General features: G+C 45.9%; 1 protein-coding gene across 1 annotated transcript in view; it reads right to left on the bottom strand.

Moving 5' to 3' along the window:
* The window catches only part of LOC147685121 (unconventional myosin-Ig-like), a 1,601,091-nt gene that overhangs the window by 1,191,104 nt on the left and 386,373 nt on the right, over nt 1-23,614 (bottom strand). The window contains exons 8-9 of the mRNA XM_086941006.1: nt 20,196-20,402; nt 18,913-19,058 (exon numbers count right to left, since the gene is read on the bottom strand). Of these exons, the coding sequence (XP_086797132.1) occupies nt 18,913-19,058; nt 20,196-20,402 (353 nt within the window). The remainder of the gene's footprint in view (nt 1-18,912; nt 19,059-20,195; nt 20,403-23,614) is intronic.

The following is a 23,614-nucleotide window of genomic DNA, read 5'->3' as shown; positions in this document are numbered from 1 at the left end:
ATAGTTTCGAATTTTGTGGCAACAGCACGTGGCTTTAAAAGTACACCCGATGCCTTACCGAAGCCAGTGCAACATTGATAGATCTGGGGCCGATGGTGAGCGACTAGGCAGATTTAATAGCAGGCTAACTGCCATGTTGTGCACTCTCTGTAGTCTTCGTAATCTTGCCTGCGACACCCCAAGATACAGACATTTCAGTAATCCAGTCTCTACATGATTAAAGACTGGACCACTGTAATCCTGGCTGCTTCTGGCCAAAAAACAAGGATTTTTCTCAAGGTCTTCAAAATCCCAACGCACTGTCCTGCAAGTCTCGTAATTTGATTATCAAAAGATAAATCAGAGTCAAATTGGATGCCTAGGTTTTTCACTTTCGGCTTAGGTACATGTAGCTTGCACAGAGATTCTGTCCAGCAGGCCGTTGACCAGATTGTATTTTGTTTGCCAAGGTTGAGGACCTCTGTCTTTCCAACGTTAAGCTTCAGACAGCATAGGTTCATCCATTCGGCCACTTCTGACAGACAGGAACAGAACTTCCCCGCAGCATTAGAAGAATCTTGAGACAGCGTGATTATCAGCTGTGTACTGTCTGCGTACAGCACTATGGAGAAGTTGTGGCACTCAATGATATCAGCCAGTGGGCATATTTACAATTTGAATAGTGCAAGGTCTGAAGGTGCACCTGATTTAATGGAAGACATATTCAAAGTAAGTTCCTCTGATGTGATAACCTTGAAGCTAGACAGTGCTTCACTATCCTGCGAGGGTTCAAACCATACTTTAAGGCATATAACATTTCTGACCTCTTCGGCAAATGGAGGTGTAGCTAGAGACAACCTTGTCAAAGAAGTACTGAGCAAGAATGTTACAACGGTCTTCGGTCAGAGGGACTAATGCCGAGACCCAGTCTAAAGAGGAGAGTGACTTGACTATGGAAAATAGTTCACAAGAAGAATTTCGTCCTAAAGCTCACAATTTTGTTTTCTGTCTATTTTCCTTTTCTTTTTCTTACCTTTCCTTCTCCTTATGGCATATTGATTGGTATATTTGTATACTGTTACATAGGAAACAACGGGCCATATGTATGAAGGCCAAATGGGTTCGCAAACACCGAAATTCGCAGAATTTCGGCGTTTGCGAACCCATTTTCGCAAAATGGTATGTATCAAACAATTTAGGTGCAAAATTTGCCGTTCCTTATTTTGCGATTGCATTTAAGGAATCTCAAATTTTGCGATTCCTTAAATGCAATGTATCAAGGAAAAAAAAAATCCAAAATGCCCTTAAGGAATCGCAAATTACCACCAACTTCTAGTTGGTGGTAAGTTGCGAATTCTTTTAAAAAAGGCATTTTTTTGAAAATCCAATGGTGCCATGTGATGCTCATACATGCCCTTAGGGCATGTATGTGCGCCATATGCGCACACATGTCATTTTTAGGGGTGCAGCAGGGTGTTCTTGAGACACCCCTGCACCCTTGAAATTATTCTCAATTTGCAATTAGCAAATTGCGAATCGTAAATTGAGAATAATTTCCTATTCATTCCTATGGGCCTCCTGGCCCATAGAAATGAATGTGAAATTATTCCGTAATTGCTATTAGCAATTTGCTAATCGCAATTAAGGAATTTTAAGGAATCCCTTAAAAATAGCGAATTTCTTCATACATGCCATTTTGCGATTTCTAAATAGCGATTCCTTAAAAATCGCTATTAAGGAATCGCAAAAGGTATGTTGATACATATGGCCCAACGTGCGTTATGAGTAATAGTGCAAGGATGTTTCTGTCAGAAAGGAATTTCTTTCAATCATAAAATTTAAATTATGTATTTGTATTTTATATGTACGTGTTGTGCAGATTTGTAAGAAGATGTGTGTGTTTTATCTTTTGCTTTGGGTCTATATGTATGTTTTATAATGTTTAATCATATATTTTTTGTGATAGTCCATTCTGTATTTTGTATACACGTTCTGTATGTGTTTATATTTATGTTTGTGTATTTTACGATTGTTAGAGCCCTGATGAAGTTCCCATGGCACTAGGGGAACGAAACGCATTGGCTGTGCCTCTTTTATGAAAAGACGAATACGAATAAAAAGAAGAATTCTCAAAAAAGTTTCTTCGTAATTGACTTTATTGACTCTGCTTGGAGTGCACCTTCCTTTTCTATGGACATTTGAACTTTTGTGCATCCCTTGGCAGCGGGTGTTGGGAGTAGCTGCACCACCGTTTAATTTAAACTACAGGAACGTATGTGCTTGACCCTGGTCTGCTGCTATGTCTCTTGTGCCTTTTATGGAAAATGGTTCACAGGAAGAATTTAGCAGTTTCTATTTTTACGGCATAGAAATGACACCGCAGAATCTTAATCTGTCTGAGATACTCCTCCAGACCAGAGCGGTAACTAGCTTTCTCAGCAGGATTAACATTTTTGCACTAATTGAGCTCTAAGTGCCTGCATTTCTTCTTCATAATAGCCAACTCCTCATTGAACCATAGAGCTGACTGCTTTATCCTTCTAGGGACATATTAAGTGAGGGCTGGTGCTATCTGATCGAATGCACCTTAATCGAATTTGTCACTTGGGAATCGGCTGAATCAATGTAATACTCAAGAATAGGACAGTCCTCTTTCACAGCTTGCATAAAAGCCGCCAACGTCACTTTGGCCCATTTATGAACCTTGAAAGGCTCATGAGCGAAAGATGTAGGTATCAATAAGCGTATTGGAACACGAAAAGGTGCAGCAAAATGGTATGACCAAGGTAGCGGAATGGAAGGGTCCACCACTAGATTGGTGAGATTAGAAAAAACTGATCCATAGTGTGCCCCAATTTATGGGTTGCTGTACTGACCATTCGCACTAATTGAAGCGCTTTTAAATCTGCAACTAGAGCTGCAGCCACCTGGCAATCAGGATCCACAACAAGGAGATTAATGTCTCAGAGTACTGTGAAATTAGAGTACCTTGAAACATAGTTTGGCAATATATTGGCTAAGGAGGCGATAGACATTGAGGACGAACCAGGAGACATATATATTTGAAACCTGTTAGGGTAAAGTTGCCCGCTATTGCAAGCAAGAAGAACGCCGCCTCACAACCTAAGATAACAATCTCCGAAAAGGAGCACTGATGCTTATAAATAATGGCAATCCCACCTCCCCTATGCACAGGTCTATCCAGTCTGACAATGGCATCTCCCTGCGGTATTGCTGTAAGAACATCTGGGGCTAAGATTTCTGACAGCCAAGTTTCAGTTAAAAAAATAGCGTCTGGGGAGAATTCAATTAGTAAATCATGCAGTTCCATTTTGTGTTTGGCTAGTGAGTGGCAGTTCACTGAGTAGGAATGTGTCAGCGAGTGCTGAGATTGTGTTGAGTTATGCTCCATTAATATCCTGAACAAGAAACCACACTCAGCACAGCCCGAAGTCGCCTGCATGGGATTTAAAGGCACACAGAAGCGACGTGGACAAAACTCAGTGAAATTCAGCTGAGTTCCGCTCACCTTTAGTTCATCTTGCATAGTAACCCCCAAAGGTTTTACAAGCCTTGGACTATACACCTAGTGAGTCCCAAGCCTCAGGACAGACCAAACACCTATGCTCACCTCTGCACACACATTTTAACACAGAGTTTTACTAGTTTGTTTCGAGGTTGCAGCTCTGAGTCCGACTCATTTACCTCTGCATGTTTTGGCCATTGCTATGCATGGAGCCTGAAGGGAGAACAATGCCAATAGGATTCATAGCACCCCCCTCCAAGCCATGAATGGAGGGACAGGATTGCCCACCTTGCCAGTGTGCTCTGGGCACTTCACTAGATACAGTCACATGGTGGCCTATGGGGGCGCATAGGCAGGCGGCCAGGGTCTCGCTGCTACCGGTAGAGGAGTGCAAATCGAACATATTGCTCTCTGCGGACAGCTGCCTCTCCTTCACTTTCACTCCCGAGGATGTACGAGACAAGTTAACTGCTTCCTGCCATTTTGGCAGCCTAAAAAAAACATGGCGCTGAATATAATATTTTATTCTCCTGAACCTGTTGCCCCCGGCTTGTGATTAGAGTGGAAAGAAAGGAAATCTCCGCTCCGACCGCGTATGGTAGGAGAGTATTAATTGCCTGTTTCTTCAGGGTTCCATTGATTAGGCCATCGGTTTGTGGCTGACAGAGGCCTGTGATGCGCTGTGCCTCCGACTCCGGCCTGAACTGTCTCATCAGCTGGTCCCACCCTCAGCAAACCAGCCATGTTATTGTTGACCATTGCTTGTCAGGATGCTTTGAAATCAAGAGTACCTGTAAAACTCTGCTACCTGGCAGAGTGCAGAGTTTTTGCTGAACTCCACGCTCCAAGCGCAGTGCGGAGTAGCAAAAGCTCTGTGAACTCCACCGGCAGAGAGAATTTTACCACCCACCCCTAACAGCCACTCACACGACCATTCACTCACTCATACAGCCACTCATACAACCAGTCACTCACCCGTACAGCCACTCACATAGCCACACACTCATCCATAAAACTACTCACACACCCACTTTTTTACCTAGTCACTCACATACCCACTAACTCACACATACAGCCTCTCAACACAGCCACCTACTCACCTAAACAAGCACTCACACACACACCAACACAACTTACATATCCATACAAACATTCACACATCTGCTCACTCACCCATACAGCCATTTACACAGACACATACTCTCCAATATAGCCATTCACACAGACACATACTCTCCAATACAGCCACTCACACACCGTCTCACTTAACCAAACACCCACTCAAACAGCCTCTTACACACTGAGTCGCTCACTCATACAGCCATTCAGACACTCATTCACTCACCCATACAGTCACTACACACCCACCCACCCATAGAGCCACTCAATCACCCATACAGCCATTGACACACCCACTCACTCACCAATACAGCCACTCGAACAGCATCTCACTCATCCACATAGCTATTTACATACCTACTTATACACTCATACAGCCTCTCACACCCCCACTCTCACACTCATACAGCCACTTACACACCCATACACGCAAGGATACATACAGCCACACAGCCACTCACATAATATCTGTCAGAAGTAGTATCACTCAGTAGTAGTGTACCTAGTATACCACTTTAACTTTTGTAGTAGCTTAGTGTGTTGAACACCCATAAACTCTTAAAAACTCTTACACTCACATGATTATGTCATGAGTGATGTCACTGACCATGTAATGAGTGATGTAATATGTGAGGTCATAAGCAGTGCATTGCAGGACGTAAGTTATAGTTAGGTCAGGTAACTGAAACTGCTGAATTTAACTGGTTTTGTAGGAGTTAAACCTGAGCTTAACTATACCCTCTCTGTAACCTCCATTTATTTCAGTGAAAATACATCTATCTATATATATTTATCTCTCTCTCTCTATATATATATATATATATATATATATATATATATATATATAGAGAGAGAGAGAGAGAGAGAGAGAGAGAGACAGAGACAGAGACAGAGACAGAGACAGAGACTGAGACAGAGAGAGAGAGAGAGAGAGAGAGAGAGAGAGACAGTCAGTCAGTCATGATGTTTCTCAGGGCACCCAACCATAAATCTTTTCCTATTCTGCCCATTAATTCTCCTGGTAGATAGTTTCTTTGAGAATTTTCATACAATCAGGTGATAGATTTAAGTATCCATACTGTATGGCCTCAGGAGTCAATCTGCCAAATTCAACGATTATATGTCCATCCAACCCTTGACAGTAGATTGTGGCTGCATGGCAGTCTCTTGGGGGATTTTAATGATAGATGAAGTCAGGGGCGGCTCTAGGCTCATGGCGACCCTGAGCAGGGAGCGTAGGTAGGGGGCCCCGGAAGAGGGGGTCCGGGCGGGACGGAGCCCCCTGGAGCTCAGGAGGGGGGGTCAGGGTGTTAGGAAGTGGAACAAAGCCGGAGCCCACCAAATCCCTGCCAGGGGCCACCACGCAAATATGTATCCATCCTCAGAGGATATATTGAGGCTATATATTGGCATGGTGGCCCCTGGGGTTTGGTGGCCCTGTGCAGCTTGCACATGCTTAAGGCCGCCCCTGATGAAGTAGATCTGGGAACCACCACTGTCTTGGCCATTCTGGAGTAATCAGGATCATGGTTGAGGGAAACCTTTTGTACTTAATGAGCAATGGCAGTATGAATGGTATTGGATAAAAAGCATACATATATCTGTTCGAACAATTCATCAAAAGAGCATTGCCCACTGCACTGATTGAGGGTCCAACATTCTGGATCCATAGTTGTGGTATTTCACATTTTGTTTGGTAGCAAATAAGTAAATTTCTGGGAAACCCCATTCTTGAAAGGTAAACTTCAAAACGTCGCTGTTGAGTTCTCATTTATGTTTTTTTAAAACTATCTGCTCAGTAAGTCTGCTCGGTGACTTTGGAGACCTGGCTGATTTACTGCTTGAAGAGATGAAGTTTTCAAGGACTACCAATGCCAGGTTGCCCGAGCCTCTGACAATAGTGTTCTCAATCTAGTTCTTCCCTGGTTGTTTGAAGAGTACATTTTTGTGTTATTGTCCGCCTGTGCTGGAACTCTGTCTATGAACAGTGCTGTTGAAAAGCTCTGAGGATGAGGTGAACTATCTTGAGCTTGAGAACACTGAAGTGGTAAAGCTGTTGTTGTGGAGACTACTGACATTTAGTTGTAAGATTGACTATGTGAGCTTCTCATTTGCTGACAGAAGCATTGGACAGGATAGTCTGAGGTGGAAGATAATGGAGGTATTGAATTCCTTTTTGAAGATTTTTTAGGTCGAGCCTGGGAACACGCATCCGAAGGATGCGGTCCAGGTGGAGAACTATAGCTAGCTGACACGGGGGAATGACGGACAAGAAACTGCCACGCGCTTCTCCCCAGCTGGATTCAGCTGCGTGCATACACAGCCACACGCATACACAGGCACACCCCCTCCCCCGCCCCCACACCTACACACACACTAGCGCACCTACACCCACACACAGAGACCCCCCACACACACACCGGCGCACCTACACACACGCACGCACACATACAAAGACCCCCCTCCCTCCCCCCGCCGCCGCCGCCATCGTACACATACACACACATACACACACACACACACACACCAGCACCGGACCCCACTCACCGGCTACGCAGGATTTCTCTTATCTGGGGAGGCCCGGGGCTCTCCGTAGCTCGCGGGATGACTCTGCTTCTTTGCTCCATCCCGGCGGGCTGCCAATCATAGTCCAGCAGCAGGCGGGACTTCCTTCTTTCTTCTGGCCCGGCCTACGTCTTCTCTCCCGTTGCCTGGCTTCCTGCCTCAGGGGTCCGCCAATGGCAGCGCGGCCCCGAGCAGGGAGGCGGGCACAGCGTTTCCTCTGGAATCCCGGGCCCGTCGGCGGTGATATTTTTAAAGTCACTACCCAGCCACATGCTGCCTTGTTATTTAATTCACTGCAAAGCGATCCGCATATTTGTAATGGGCTTTGTTTTCATTTTTTTTTATCAAACGTCTTTACGTTGAGCTGAGATGTCTGTTCAGTTTGAAGCAAATCCAGCTAAGGGATTAACGTGTATCTGCGATCTATAATGCGAACCGAGTGTGCATTTTTTTGGCTGTTTGTCGGACTGATTTATCGCGGGCTGGGCCTGATTTTAGAGTTGATTTCCCCGATATTAAACATGCTTTGTGTGCAACAAGCTCAAGCGCATGCAGTTTTCACACCTGCAAAACACTTGTACAATTTTTGGGTCACTCTTTTAGCTTTGAAATTCACTTACAGGGTCACTTTTGTTTATGGCCCGGGCATATTTAATGTCCCAGTCCGAGCCTGAACAGCGACATGGGCATTGACACCGGGGGACGCGAGTACCTACGCTGCAATTTTACGTCCGATACCCCACACAAGCCCAACATTTTAGATGCACAGGGCGTCCCCCACGCACTGTACGTACACTGGAAGCATCGTCAGTACGTCCTGAACATGGAAACTAAAGTCCCTTCTGCGGCAGGGCGGTGGTTCATATAAAAAGCCTCATCCTTCGAGCCTATTGCCCCCTTGCTTTGTAATGCGCAGTAAAGGCACACAGGGAGCCTCCTTGCCTATGTAAGCAAGAGGAGCGACATGGTAAGCCAGCTGTTCTGAGCAGCTACCCCCAGCCCGACTAATATCGGACACGGCGCTGTAAGTGTATACTCGGTGCGCCCCTGGCACCTGAACCCTTCGGTGCGCCCCTGGTACCTGAACCCTTCGGTGCGCCCCTGGCACGGACCACGCCTTGGCCCGTCGCTGCTCGCCCCTGGCACAGACCACGCCTGACCCCGTGGCAGCTGTCCCTGGCACCCGAACCCCAGCAGCTTACCTGGGCCGCGCTTGGTGGAGTGGATCATTTACGCGGGTGAGACAGGCGCCCCCCGGAGGCGGGTTCAGGATCCCGAGGGCCTCACGCAGAGAGGGGCAGATAAGGAGCCATGCACAGCCAGTCCCAGGCCAGAGTCGTCGTCGTCACTGTGCAGCACTCTGGACCTGCGGACGCTGCCGTCCCTTCTCGAGACACTCACCCAGAAGTGAGAGGAGAGCGCTCTGCTCCCACAAGATCGGCGCAGGATGAAGCCAGGGCTGGGAAAACAGGTTCAAAGGCGAGCAGAAGCCAAAGTGTGCCCGTTCACGTGCGCGTTGTCAAGGTGCACGAGGCCTTCCTAAAACAAACGTCGACCTGCGCCTGGTGACGCGATTGTTTCATATCACTCCGTGCTGTCCAGATAAACTCGTGGAACTTGACCCGCGCCCGTCAATTATTAACCCTCCTCTCCTGGTACTGCATTCCGCAATCAGAGCCAGCAGATAACCGCGAAGCACGCGCACCACTGGAGCCTGTCACAATAATGCATTTAGCAAGAGGCAGGTGACGACACCGGGCACCATGCCCACAGGTGCATCGGGCTCCAGACCTGCTCATTCACCCCAATGCACCGTGGGATGTGTGATTCTGGCGCACGCGCACCCCAATTGCACTATTCCAGATCAGATTTTTTCCTTTTTCCCTGATGAATTTCAGCAGGTTTGGCATACCTGAATCTCTCAGGGGATCCAACTGTGACGGTGTGACAATTATGACACAACTCGTAATTCTAATCCATGAACATATTCTGATCCCTTAATTTGTAATGAGGGCCTGGGTGTCTGAGTGAGGTCATCGGACGTTCATGAGAGGGCACGATTAAGAGCTCCAGAGTTGATGCTGAAGGCAGTGAAAGTTTTTCACAGTGAGTGTTAGGGGGTCAAGCAGGTGTCCAGACTATATGCTCATCCAATCATTGGCCTCTCTGTAGAGCGCACAGGGTGATGGTTACATACATGCAAATTGTAAACGCCTTTTTGTGTGAAAGGAAGTATGCACAGCTGTTGGAATAGTGATTGCGACGAAGGGAACCAAAATGCTAAGTTTACAAGTGAGAAACATGCCATGGATGTGCAATTATGAGAGAGCGCCTGGCGAAGGGGAAGTGACCCGGGGTCCACACGCAGAAGAACACAGGAGAGGACAGTAACGAAGAGGAAGGAGGTGGTGTGTGACATAGGCAGATGGACATATTCAGAAAGACCACTGCCGCTTCCACGTCATAACATTAAAATTAGTGTCTCATATTTGTTGAACTGAAACATTTTCAAATATAATTATTCACAACAAAATTGTTCTTATTTTTATCTTATACTGTTAACAAGCGTTGGCAAAGCCAATATGTTTTGTTTTAGGCGTGTGTTTGTTTAATGCTATGGGTTATGTCCGGATGCAATAACTTAGGGAGGCACATATTCTGGCCAGGTGGGCACGCTGTGTACCACACCAGATATGACTTCACATGTTTTAGGCAACATAATTAAAAAGGCAACTGATGTCACAAAAGATTCCTAGTTTCAGTTTTATTTTGGCTAAACCCCTTTTAGAGACCCCCCCTCACACCCCCCTCACACACACACACCTTTTTAATACCACTTAAAGCCCTGGATGGCCGTAAGAACATTAAATCACCAGTAGCTTTACCAACATGTAAACTTTCAAACCACCCCTCCCCACCCCTTCTTGCAGGGTGAAATACAAAATAACATTTACTTATTTATTTTGAAAGTTTTATTAGCGCGAACAAGACCCTTGCGGGTATCAGTGCGCTTTATAGGGCAGATGTAAGACACGGATACATTCGTCACTGATTTCCGCATTACCAACGAGAACAGATTCTATGAAAGAATACGGGCATCCATCAGGTCCTGGTAGTTACCCTGGCAGTCTCTAAAGCAGCAGACCACGACTTCATTCCATCTATTGCCCTCACTCACTCTATCTATCTAGCGTTCTATCTATCTATCTAGCGTTCTATCTAGCGTTCTATCTATCTATCTATCTATCTATCTATCTATCTATCTATCTATCTATCTATCTATCTATCGCCCATACTCCATCTATCTATCGCCCTCACTCTATCACCCTCACTCTCTATCTATCTATCGCACTCACTCTGTCTATCTATCGCACTCACTCTGTCTATCTATCGCCATCTATCTATCTATCTATCTATCTATCTATCTATCTATCTATCTATCTATCTATCTATCTATCTATCTATCTATCTATCTATCTATCACCCTCACTCTCTATATCTGTCTATCTATCACCCTCACTCTATCTATCTATCGCCCTCACTCTATCTATCGCCCTCACTATCTATCTATTGACCTCACTCTATCTATCTATAGCCCACCCTCTATCTATCGCCCTCCCTCTATCTATCGCCCTCACTCTCTCTATCACCCTCACTCTCTCTATCACCCTCACTCTCTATCTATCTATCGCACTCACTCTATCTTTCGCACTCACTCTATCTATCGCAATCACTCTATCTATCGCACTCACTCTATCTATCGCCATCTATCTATCTATCTATCACCCTCACTCTCTCTGTCTATCTATCACCCTCACTCTATCTATCTATCGCCCTCACTCTCTCTATCTATCGCCCTCACTCTCTATCTATCTATCGCACTCTATCTATCTATCTCACTCGCTCTATTTATCGCATCACCACAGCATCACACAGGGGCACCACAACATCACTATGCGCTGCCACTGCATCACTCATCGCCACCACAACATCACTCAGCGCCACCACAGCATCAATATGTGCAACCATTCAACAACAACTGGTTCAAATATGTTCTCACAATGTTTCAAGCTTTATTACAAATGTCACAAAAAGATGTTAATATTTCACTTCCGATCTTGGATTTTCGTCAAAATAAAATACACTGAGCTTAATCTTCACAAAAGTTATTTACAAAAGTTTAAGCTATTGCTATTATAAATTACAATAACTTTTATTTAGTATTAATTATTTAAAAAACATTAAAAGCCATTGTTATTTGTAATAGCAATACATCTAAGTGACATAAATACAACACATATTGCATTACAAATGCTATAGGTGTCAAATTTGCGAAAGTTATAACTATTGGCATTGTAAATGACAAAGCTATTAATTTCGCTATTTTCAAAACCAACACAGAAATAAAAAATGTGTCATTTACAATACCAATAGCTCAAACTTTCCTAATGCGAGACCTATTGCATTGCAAATGCTTGTCTTGTTGAGCCACCACTCAAAAGACTGTTAATTTAATTAGTCTGTTGTCCCAATCTCCTTGATCCTGCGTCCAGTGATCTTCCAAGCATTATTGTAGAGGTCTCATGTGGAGCAACGCGTTGCGTACGAGCAAAATGCAGGAGGTTGTGCATCCAGAGAGCTGACTTTTCTATCTGTTGGTTTTGCGCCATGTAATACCTAATCACGCTTTGAAAAACTGAAGACACTCTTTCCCACAAAGGAGACACTTCTTTTCCTTTGTTGGTATTCAGAGATGCTACCAGATAGGTGAAGATTTGAACCAGAGATGTGGCTGATTTTCCATGTTCACATGTAGCCTTAAGTGGTCTATCAACTCGACAGAGTATTCAATGTCTAGGCGTGCTTGAAGAAGTAGACTGTGATCTCCTGTGCTTACACATACGCCCACTGTGTTTGTTCTCCTTGGATTTCCCTCTTTGGAGGATCTTTTCATTAGAGGAAGCTGGAACTGTAGAGGTGCCCTCCTCTTTTCTTCTTTGGTTTTCCTTTCCTCCTCCTCCTCTCTTAGTTCCTCCAATTTCTCTCTTAGGTGAATTCTCCCTCTGTACTTGAGTACTCTCTTATCATTTTTTGACAAAAAGGACATTCTTTTACAGTATGGGATGGACATAAGCAGACCACATATAAGGCACGTGGGTTGGAAGTGGGCTTCTTTCTCCCACAGTAGGGGCACTTCACAAAAAGTGAACTCTTTTCTGAAGGAAAAAATACTAAAGGTATTGAAAAACAGTAAAGATGTTTCTTTTTTCAAGAGACGTTGAATACATTTTTCAAAAATATTTTTCTGTGTACCGCCAATGCAGAACTAGGATTAAAAGTAAGTAACATTCACTTTTTTCCATTACTATCCCCTCTTTATTTTGCACAGTGCTCGGTTTGTAAACGTCTTGTGTTATTTGTTCTAATGTTCTTGCACAAAAGAAATTCTTTGAAGAAAATGCTTAAATATAAAAAAAAACACGAATATTAGCATGGTAGTGCAAGTAATTTCAAAATGAATTGAAACTTCAGTCCATAACAGAGAGATTTTAAAAAGATAGATCCGTTTGTACAAAATATTATGCCTTATTATGCGAAACTAATGAGACCTTATAGCATGATAGCCCTGCTTCCACATCCTCACAAGCTTTAACTAAATTACTATACATTTCTAGACCAAATAATCGCTGTGCAGTTTCAAAGTCAATTCATGGCTCGCTCTATCCACTGTGATTGAACCATTGAACCTCTTACACACAGTGACACACTCACTCTGCCCTTGAGTTGAGTAGGTTGAAACAGGGGGTGTAGTTTGAATCATCTAGTAAATGCTAGTATCGAAGGGTAAGGTGTTTACTCATTGCTGTAAATATCTCCTGTTCTGAGTTCTAAAGCATTAAAAGCAATGTAAAGTATGCAGATGTGCTGTTCACCGCAAAAAAGTCTGGCCGCTTTTCCTTCATGCCATACATTTTCCCCCAATAAATTTGAGCACATTTGACATGTTGTCTCAGCGCAGACAGAAACTGAAAATTGAGTGGAACAGGCTGGGGACCCGGACCTGTAGACAGGCAATTATTGCAGCTCTGAATCCAGAAAATACAATTTTAAACATAGGTCTTATAATTTTTATACGCAATGCATACCGCAAATTCGCTCTATAATCGGAAGGGCCTGTCAACGTTTTTAGGTTTCGCCTGGCGAACAGCTGCGCAGCAGCGTTTCGCGCAGGCGAAATCTTTTGAAAACAGTCTGGGGCTTTGTTCCACCTCTCTGTTCCATTGGCTAGCTCCATAAATGGAGGCTAGCCATTGGAACAGAGATACGTCACTCATTCCCCAAGCAGATTCGTGGGCGTTCCGGCAATTTTTACTCATCCCGCCCATTTTCGTGCGTCATGCGGCGGTGGGCGGTTGCTTTTTTTTTTTTCAGCAAAGGCGTGTTTTTGTCATTCCGCTGAAGATGGCGGCCGGGCAGTAGCTTACTGCGAAGCTCCGTCTTGAAACTTTCGAGTTCGTATATGTAATGTACCTTTTGCTACCTCCCCCGTTCCGGGGGTGTGCAGGGATGCAGTCACCTTGCAATGCTGCAGTCTCCCTCGGTGATGAGGCGCTGGGCCGTCCATGGAGGGGGTGTGTGACCACTGCTGACCTCCAGTCTGAGATCACTGCTGATCTTGATACAAACTCTTCTCAGGTTTCATTTGGTGGAAGTTATCTTTCAAGGACGCAGCAAAGCTGCACGGTGAGGCGCGCGGCGGAGCGCTAGGAAGCGCTGCTCCAAACTTCACATCAGGGCTTTGTATTCCGTTTTGCATCGATAACCGCAAGGGGGCGCCAGACACAAACATTTTACTCACTGGGCAAGAGGAGTTCAAATTGATTATTGCCTTATCAGGTGAGTTTAAGGGTGGTGATCGATCAGTGAAAGGGCCGATAATGCTCGACATTATTGGACTGAAGACTCCTGCAGCCGAGCACAGTATCCCGGGAGGCACAGTCTGCAGGCGGCCCCTCCCACTCAGCAGGTTTCTGACACTTTTTCAGACACAGAGTCCTAGGGCAACCCCCCCTCCCCCTCCCACCGCCAACAAAGAAACCAGGTGAAGGGATTCCCAGAATTTCAATGTCCGCTTGAAAAGCACTTACCTGCACAGGGGGCGGGGCTTGCAATACTGGTGGACGCAGTGTGTCACGGACCCTGCCCAATGCAAAGAAGGAAAGACACCCCGCCCCCCGGCCACTGTGTGAACTGTTACATGCAAAAAATATCAGGGATCTGTGGTCCACTCATGCCTCTGGGACCCGGTGCCACTGCACCCGCTACACCGATGGAAGCTCCGCCCCTGATGTGGTGGCTTTGGGTATGGGCGGCCTGGTCTCTGTTACTCACCCCGAGCTCCTCTGTGACTCTCGTGACCCGGCGGACATAGATTGGCTCCCGCCTGGGGTGAGTGGTCCCGTCTGCCGCTGTCTTGTAATGATGCACTGGGGGTTGCAGCTCTGAGGGAGCCGGGTCAGACTGACCGCTGAGAGCGGCCCAGAGTCCGTGAATCACACTCTGCAATTCAGGAGCAAGGACTTTTCTTTCTGGTAACGGACCTTAGAGTGGCAGCCAGGCTGATCCCAGAGACCCCCACAGTCTCCCACCCCCTCAAACACCGGTCATCCGCACAGTGTTTACATCTTGCAAGTGCAAGGTTCATGCAGAGCCGCCCCTCAGCTCTGTGCTGTGAGCGCAGCCCCATCCATATATAAGGCATCCCAGCGCACCCTCTGCTGCTGGTGTGATCTCGGATCCTGGGAGCCTGTCCCCAGGGGGCCCTCGAGTCTCAGTCGGTTTGTGTGATTCTTGGCACCGAGGGGCCCTGTTTACACTTAACGATGGGGCACGTGGAGCCATCATAGGCGTCCTGCGCACATTGCACTGAGAGAGGGCACGTATTCACTCAGACCTCCCTGAGCCCATCACAGAGCGCCTCCTTCACCTTTGACACCTATTGTGATTTGTGACACAAAGTAAGTGCTCTCCATAGTGCCAGGCATAAATGGCTTCAATAGTTGACTCATTCTGGGCTGTGCAGAGTTCAGTTTTCAGTGCTTCACGCGTCATTAGGCAGATGACACTCGTGCACCACCTGGGGAGGGGTGGGTGGTTTCACAAAGACAGATGTGTAGGGTCGAAACAAAAAACTCTGCATGCTGAAAGATGTGCAGACCTGCCTGAATTCCCAAATATACTGTTGTCTAATGATGATTTGTGTTTTCATAAGCAAACATGGATCGCGTGTGAGTACTATGAGATAGTCCTGTCTCGAGGATTGCCCTGTTGTTGGTGCCGGAGAGGCGCCCTGAGCATTATTCTCTTAGTGGAAGGCTAGCACCTTCCCCAAGTAGCACACGCATTCTATGTGGTGAATAACATGTGAATTCCATGTGGTGCTTTTTAGGTTTCGCATGGCATTTACAATGCCAATAGCTCTAACTTTTTCAAAGGCGAAACAGTTGCATTGTAAATGCTTGTTACTTTTAAGGAATACAGTCTATACTAAACTGCACCTCATTTTATGCTGCTAAGATTGTTTACATCTGACTGCACTTTACCATAAATTGCTGCTAGTTGTTGAACACTTGACTGTATCCATTAGCATAACATTGCTATTGTCATGCCTACAAACCTTTTTCGCCTAAATGCCATTGTTGACACTGTTGTTTTGCATATCTTGCTTTTTTTAACATATGTATGCTATTGAAGCCCTTTAATGCACTTTGGAAGTTTTTATCTATTCACTGTTTTTATGTCTTGCTCTTTTATAATAATTTGTACTGTCGCTGGCACTTTTGATGTGTACTTTTATGGATATTTTATATCCAAATAAAGTTTCTTCTTACAGACATGTTGTCTCATGGTGTTGGCGAACATATTGGTGCTGATGGCCTTGACGCCACCTGATGCTCCCGTAAATGGTGGGAGTCTTCCTCTCAGATCTCCCCTCTGAAGGGGTCATTTTCATGAGGGAAAGCTGGAACTGTAGAGCCCCCACTTCTAAATCTCAGGTGGGACTACTGCACATTTATGAGAGAATCCTACGATGCAGAATGACATACATGTGATCCTAGTTCTGCAAAAGAGAAATTTAAAGAAGTAAGAAGGAATATTACTTGGAATGCACAATGTATCACTCCAGGGGGTCATGAAAACTCCTTCGAAGACTTACGGTGTGAGTAACTGTTCAATTTTAGGTTGGTCTGGCTGTGCTGTGACAGTATGTCTTGGTAGGCCTTGCTGCTTTCTTTGGCCCTCTGCTTTGAGCGAGTTGGATTGTTTTATGGTTTACAGGCTTTGCATGAGCGGTTGTTTCTCTTGATTGGTGGGACTTCCATGTCCTGATTTTCACAACTTACATTACGAGTTATGATGTTGCTCTGGATGCTTACTCAGTTCACTTAGAAGGAAGTCAGTTTTGATATACATACTATCATATAACACTGTCAATGTTACAGTGACATATTTATCTTGAGAACCCAAGCCATCTTCCAATTCTTGAGCTGACAGTTCAATGATACTTTGCAATCTTAGGTATTTGTAATTTTGATTCCTTTAACGAAGCAGGATGTTCTGGTTTGACTGACTGAATTTGCTGATTTCAATTTTTATAGTGCATGGTTAAATATTACTGCTCCCTGCCACTGTGGCTGACAAGGACCATGGGAAGCGGTCAGACTGGATTAGAGAAGTGGCACATTTTCAAATCCTTCCAGAAAAGGAGAGTTGGTCCCTGTCTTTGCCAGCCAAACATGAAAATCAACGACCACCATGCTGGCCCTTCTGAGTACCTGGGTCGTGCAGAAGGTTAGCGTTTGCAGATGGCAGAGGGTCAGAGGGAAGGGAAGCCACAATGAGATGTTGAAGAAAGTTGAGTGCCTTCCTGAAGACCTCTGTGACAGATGCACTGATAATATAATGTGCTTCCTGATCGAAGCCTATGGAGGTTCAAAAGGCGAGGAGTGACTGCAGGTCAAGGCTCAGACATGAAACATGATTTGCAAACAGAAAATAAGGTAGCTAGAAAGACCTAAATCGAGTTGCCGCAACCGGGCATGAAAGAATGAAGGATTGCACCAACATTTCCCGAACTCTCCAAAGTACAGGTAATGCCCTAAGAAGGAGCAAAGGCATTTGAAACACAGCGTGTCCCAGAATTTGCTATTTTTAACTGCTAGTGACTGCTCAAAGAAGAAAAGATCTGATGTTGCTGAGACGAATGCTACCTGCACAGATTGTGCAAAACACGAGAAACAATTTACATTCATTCCAAGCAGGGCTGCGGCTTATCCGCCAGCAGATCTGAAGCTAGGTGTGTAGATGTAGGATGGTTGGAGTCCTACACTCATACAAACAAGCACTGCTCACATTCTTTTTCTTCATGCAGGACTTGGGGTTTTCAGCATTGGTGATGTCACTACTGATGTATAGATGACATATTGTGCTCCGTACGCTTGAAATAATTCCTGGAATGCTGTTCTCTTTCACGTTTTGGAAGTTTTGACCTGGATTTAACCCCTTGCATTCTGTTTAAATACATTTCTTTAGGACTTCTATACAATAAAAAGAACAGCATGGCATAAAACACAAGAACTCCATATTATATGTATCACCATTGTTGAGGAGTGGGTATCATGACACACTTGAGGTATCGCCTCTCTTACCTTGATTTATGGCACCTCCCCACCCTCCGCATTGATAATAAACTGCATATTACACTTTGCACATACATTATATACACACATTGTATATGTTTCAGTGTGTCTGCCTGCAGGGGCGGCTCTAGGCTCATGGCGGCCCTGGGCAGGGAGCGTAGGTATTGGGCCCCTGAGGACGGGGTCCGGGCGGGACAGAGCGCGGAGGCCAGAGAAGAGTGGGGAGGGGGTCAGGGTGTATGGAAGTGGAACAGAGCTGGAGGCCGCCAAATCCCTGCAATGGCCACCACGCAAATATGTATCCATCCTCAGAGGTTTATTATATTAAGGATATATATTGGCATGGTGGCCCCTGGGGTTTGGTGGCCCTGTGCAGGTGCACAGCTTGCACATGCCTAAGGCCGCCCCTGCTGCCTGTTTGTATGCCTGACTTTCCATCCCTGTCTCTTCATCATAAGAGCCAAGCTCGCCCCCATTAAAGAGCGCATCATACATGGCACGTTGCACATCTTCCCCCACATATAAAGTACCAGCATGACTGACAGAGACAAGTTAATAAACAGCTGCCCACACTGCCACTTCTCAGCAGCGAGGATGAGCCGATGAGTGCTCGCAGAGTGAGCCTTTTAGAAGCAGGAGAAAAAGAAAACATCAACTGGTGTTTTCACGGGGTCCACAAGTCTATTTATTTATCTTCCTGACTCTTTCTGCGTATGTCTTTGTTCCCAGATTTCACAGCACCCTCTCTTTCGCCTCCTTTCAATACATTTATTGACTGACCCCCCCCCACATGCTCTCCAGGCCATTAACCACACAAGTGAATCCCTCTGAGATGTTTTTCAAAGGTCTGCAGCGTACAGTGAGTCACCAGGGCTTTTTTTAGCCGTATTCTCTGGTGAATCGCTGTTGCTACCTACCCTTAATCAGATGCCACTCTCATCCCCTTAACTCTTCCCTGACTCCAGTCTCTCGCCACATTCGCGTACATCCCTTAGCGTACTTGGCTCTCCCTCCCTATCTTACCTATTATTGTCGAAGATCTCAAAGCCATAGATATCCAGCACTCCAATGACGGTGTTCTTCCCATGGACCCGGGCGTCGTAGTTTTTCACCTCGATGACGCTGTTGATGCGCCCCACAATCCAGCAGAAAAGGCGCTCGTAGATGGCCTGTGAAACAGGAAGACGGAAGACATGAGGCGGTCCTCCTCCAAGTGTGATGTCCTTGTCTGCACACGCACAGTAGTTACAAAAGCACAAGTTTGATAGAGAGAGTGAGCATGGATTAGCTGCCATCTTTCTGGATCTCTGTATACAGTGGGGCTTATTTATGAGCCCTTGCGTCACTTTTACGCCACTGGTGCGTTACTTTTTGATGACACACTAGCGGAGTAAAAAATGTGCCTTGTTGCACCGTATTTACAAAGTGACGCATCTAGGTAGATGCGTCACTTTGTAAACCCCTGCGCCACAATATACCTGCACCAGGTATAATATATGCAAGGGGTGCGTTTTGACGCAAGAAAGAGTCATAGAAGTGACGCAGTGAAATCTATAAGATTTCACTGCGCCATTACTTGGACGCTAATGCGTCAAAATCTTACGCCTGCCTCATGTAAAAGTACACAATGCTGTAGTTGCGTCACTTTTGTGACACACTCCAGCAATGCGTTACTTTTGCGCCTACAGATACGTCAAAAATACTCACGTATCTATAACTTCTTGCAAAATGATGCATCATACTGTAAATATGACGCATCGTTAGTGTCGCAGGCAGAGAGCAGTGAAAACTGACGTATCACTGTTTTCATGCAGCGATGCGTCACTTTTCATAAATGAGGCCCAGTGTGTAATCATATATGTCTGTGTGTGAGACAGAGCGAGAGGTCAGATCTTAAGATCTCAGACGGTAAGTAATTGACGTTTCTGCATTCTTGATCTGAAATTGAAACGGAGAACCCCTGTCCTTTGCTGCTCTACTTGACTCAGCGACTGTGCTGAGAAAATCAGCAAATGCTCTGATGCAAATCTGTTTGGGAAAGCCAAAATCTCAAAACTGTTTCTGGGAGGTTGGGGGGAGGGGGGGGGTCTCCTCTATCACTGACCCTTAACTTTGGAACACTCACAAAGATTGAACATAAATATCTGATATGACTTACCTGGCTTGAATGTACTTTCTTGGGCAGTAACGGGGTTTGTGTGCTGAATCGAATTAGTAGCAAGAGATAATGTCTGTCAAAGCACCTCATTCGGAATGAACGGAATACAATTATAGACCTCTTGAGCTGCATCGCCCACATCTCTTACCTTGGCACAGGCATCCTTTCCATAGTTGGCTTCCTTGAAGTTGTGTCCCTTCTCGATCACCTCCCCTCCACCCGTGGCCACCATCCGGTACAGCAAGGTTTTTAACACTTCCTCGCGTGACGTGGCAGTCAGCTCTGCAATGTAGGAGACCAGAGCACCGTTTTCCACCCCCACTGTGTCCCCCTGACAGACAAAGCACAGATTTCCCTGTGGAAAAAAAATATATACATCACACGCTGAATTCAGAGAACATTAATTATTTTTTGAGTGACAAATTAAGTGGGAAACATAACTATAAAACACTTTTATTTCCTAAGGTTCCCATTCCTTATCAGATACACCGACTTTCAAGTGGCCAAATATACATGTACCTTTGTGGCATCATTCAAGCCTAGCTGCAAAGCATCTGAGAACTGTACACAGTAGGGATGTAACAGCTGATAGTGACAGGAAAGTGAGAGAATTGTCATCTTGCTATAAAACCTTTAGTTTGTTTATAAATCGCATTTCTTGCCATAAGTCCTTTATGAGCCACCAGTAGGAACACAATCAGTTTACAAGCTGCTTCCTTTTAAATTAGAAAGATACAAGTTTTGAATCTTCACTAATTTTCATCAGGATTTGCAAATATATAGTGGCTGTTAACATGTTTTATATTGAGGGAAATTCAGTGCTATTGGTTGTTGTTAGTTATTTGGATTAGTTCCAGAGCTCAGCAAACCATTCCATGCATTGATTCCAGTTTCTTTGGAATAGATGAACAAGTTACTTACCTTCGGTAATGATGTATCTGTAAGAGACATGCATTAGTTATAGATTCCTTACCTTAGAATTACCCCAAGGTGTCAGACTGGATCCGGAGCAATTTTTTTGTAGCGGTACCCATGCGGTCAGTAGGTGGCATAGGTCGACTCCGCGTTCGTCGGCGTGGTCACCGGGATGACGTCGCAGTGTCTACTTAGATGCCGCACCTGCACGCTGACATCAGTTCTGAAACGACTAACCATGCCAGAAGCGCAGATCCCTGCAAGACACTGACCACTGGTGCACAAAACGAGGGCCCTGTAAGAAAGTCCCCATCCTAAAAAGTCAGTTCCCAGAAACAGGAGGATGGGTGGGGCGGTAAGGAATATACAACTATATAATCTATAATGTATGTCTCTTACAGATACATCTTTACCAAAGGTAAGTAACTTTTTCATTTGAAAGCGACCATTAGTTATAGATTCCTTACCTTAGAAGAGATACCCCAGCAAAACCAACCCCGGAGGTGGGTCTGCGAACTAAGTTCACACCAGGAAGTCCTGGAGAACAGTACGGACGAAAAAGCCATCTCTCCGGACTTGGCTGTCCAGGCGGTAGTGCTTAGTAAACGTGTGCAGGGATGCCCACATGGTTGCCTGGCAGATGTCAACCCACGGAACTCCACGACCCAAAGCAGTATTAGCTGCTGTCGCCCTGGTAAGGTGGGCACGCAGTCTTACTGGAGATTCCTTTTTAGCCAAAGAATAACAGATCTTAATGCATAGAACGACCCATCGAGAGATGGTATGTTTGTGCACTGCCCAACCATTCTTGGCACCCACATAACTCACAATGAGTTGATCGTCCACCCGGAAGTCTTTAGTGTGGTCAAGGTAGAAAGACAGCCCAAGTTTTGGGTCCAGACGGTGGAGTCTCTCCTCTTTGGAAGGGAGCCGAGGCGGGATGAAGGTGGACAATGTGATGGTCTGACCTATGTGAAAAGAGGTAACCACTTTGGGCAAAAAAGGGGGCATAGTGCGGAGGACTACTTTTTCCGGATGGACAGCAAGAAAGGGAGGTCTAGAAGATAAGGATTGAAGCTCACTCACCCCGCGAGCAGAGGTGATGGCAAGCAAGAAAGCAGTCATCAAAGTGAGGAGACGAAGAGGACAAATATATAGTGGCTCAAAGGGAGCACACATAAGATAAGTGAGGGCAAGATGCAAGCCCCACTGGGGCTTTACGAAAGGAGAAGGAGAAAAGAAATGAGTAATGCCCTTCAGAAATCTTTTCACAATAGGGGACTTGAAAAGAGAAGGTTGATCAGGTAGGCGAATGAAAGGCCGAAATGGCCGACAGATATCCTTTAAGAGTAGAACCCTGCTGGGCCAAAGAAAGAATGAAGAGGAGAACCTCCGAAAGAGGGGCAGAAAGGGGATCCACAGCCTTTGCTGAGCACCGAGCCACAAATTTGCTCCATCTACAGGCATATACTGTTTTAGTGGAGGGACGCCTGGCTACCAAGATGACATTACAGACTTCTGGAGGAAGGTGAAAAGCTGTCAACTGTTGCCGCTCAATCTCCACGCAAGGAGGTGGCAGCTGAACAGGTTTGGGTGAAGGACCGCCCCCTGCTGCTGCGACAGTAGAGCCTCCCGAAGAGGCAGTCTGATTGGAGGCTCGATGGCCATGCTCAAGACCTCGGGTACCAGACTCTTCGTGCCCAGTCCGGGGCCACAAGAAGTACTTGGGCCCGGTCGCACTTGATCTTTTTCAGCACTCTGGGTCGAACTTGTACAGGCAGAAAGGTGTACAGGAGGCCGCAATTCCACTCATGATGAAAAGAGTTGCTGAGCCTTGGAAACTCCAACAGGCAGAACTACTGACAATGCACGTTCTCTTCGGTGGGGAACAGATTTAACCAACAAGTTTGTCTCTGATCTGACGTTCAGGGAACCTGCCAGGTGTTGAGCCACCAGGGGTATGCCCTGATGTTCCAGCCATGTCGAAGGGCGAAGAGCCTCTTGACATAGGGCCCACCCGCCCTTTTTGTTGCAGTACCACATGGCGGTGGTGTTGTCCGTGAACACCTGTACTACTCTTCCTCTGGCAGAAGGAAGGAATGCCTTCAGTGCAAGACGGTTTGCCCGAAGCTCCAGAAGGATGATGTGCAGTCCGAACTCTGCCAGAGACCAGAGAACCCTGTTCTCCGCCTCCCCCATGTTGCAATCCCATACCAGGAATGACGCATCTGTCACCACTGTGAACTCTGGTTGGGGAAGGGAGAGAAATCTGCTGTTGACCCAATCCTGGTTTGTGAGCTACCACTGCAACTGATGAGCAGTCCCCTCCGAGATCTGGACGACATGGGAAAGATTCCCCATATGCTGCACCCACAGAAACTTCAGGTCCCACTGCAGAGCACACAGGTGTCATCTGGCATGATCCACCAGCAGGATGCAGGTGGCCATGAGGCCCAGCAGCCTCAGGGTCATTCTTCGGAAATCCCGAAACATCAGTATCATAGCCCGAATATCCGAGAATCGCTGCTTGAAAGGATAGACCCGAAACTGCGCTGTGTCCAGAACTGCTCCGATGAAAAGGAGCTTCTGGGAGGTATTCAGGTGTGACTTAGACACGTTGATAGTGAACCCCTACGAATGCAGGAGGTCGCC

The sequence above is a fragment of the Lissotriton vulgaris genome, chromosome 10 (assembly GCF_964263255.1).
Source record: "Lissotriton vulgaris chromosome 10, aLisVul1.2, whole genome shotgun sequence".
Lineage (NCBI taxonomy): Eukaryota > Metazoa > Chordata > Amphibia > Caudata > Salamandridae > Lissotriton > Lissotriton vulgaris.
The sequence above is the reverse complement of the archived record's forward strand: the minus strand, read 5'-3'. Positions and strand labels throughout refer to the sequence as shown.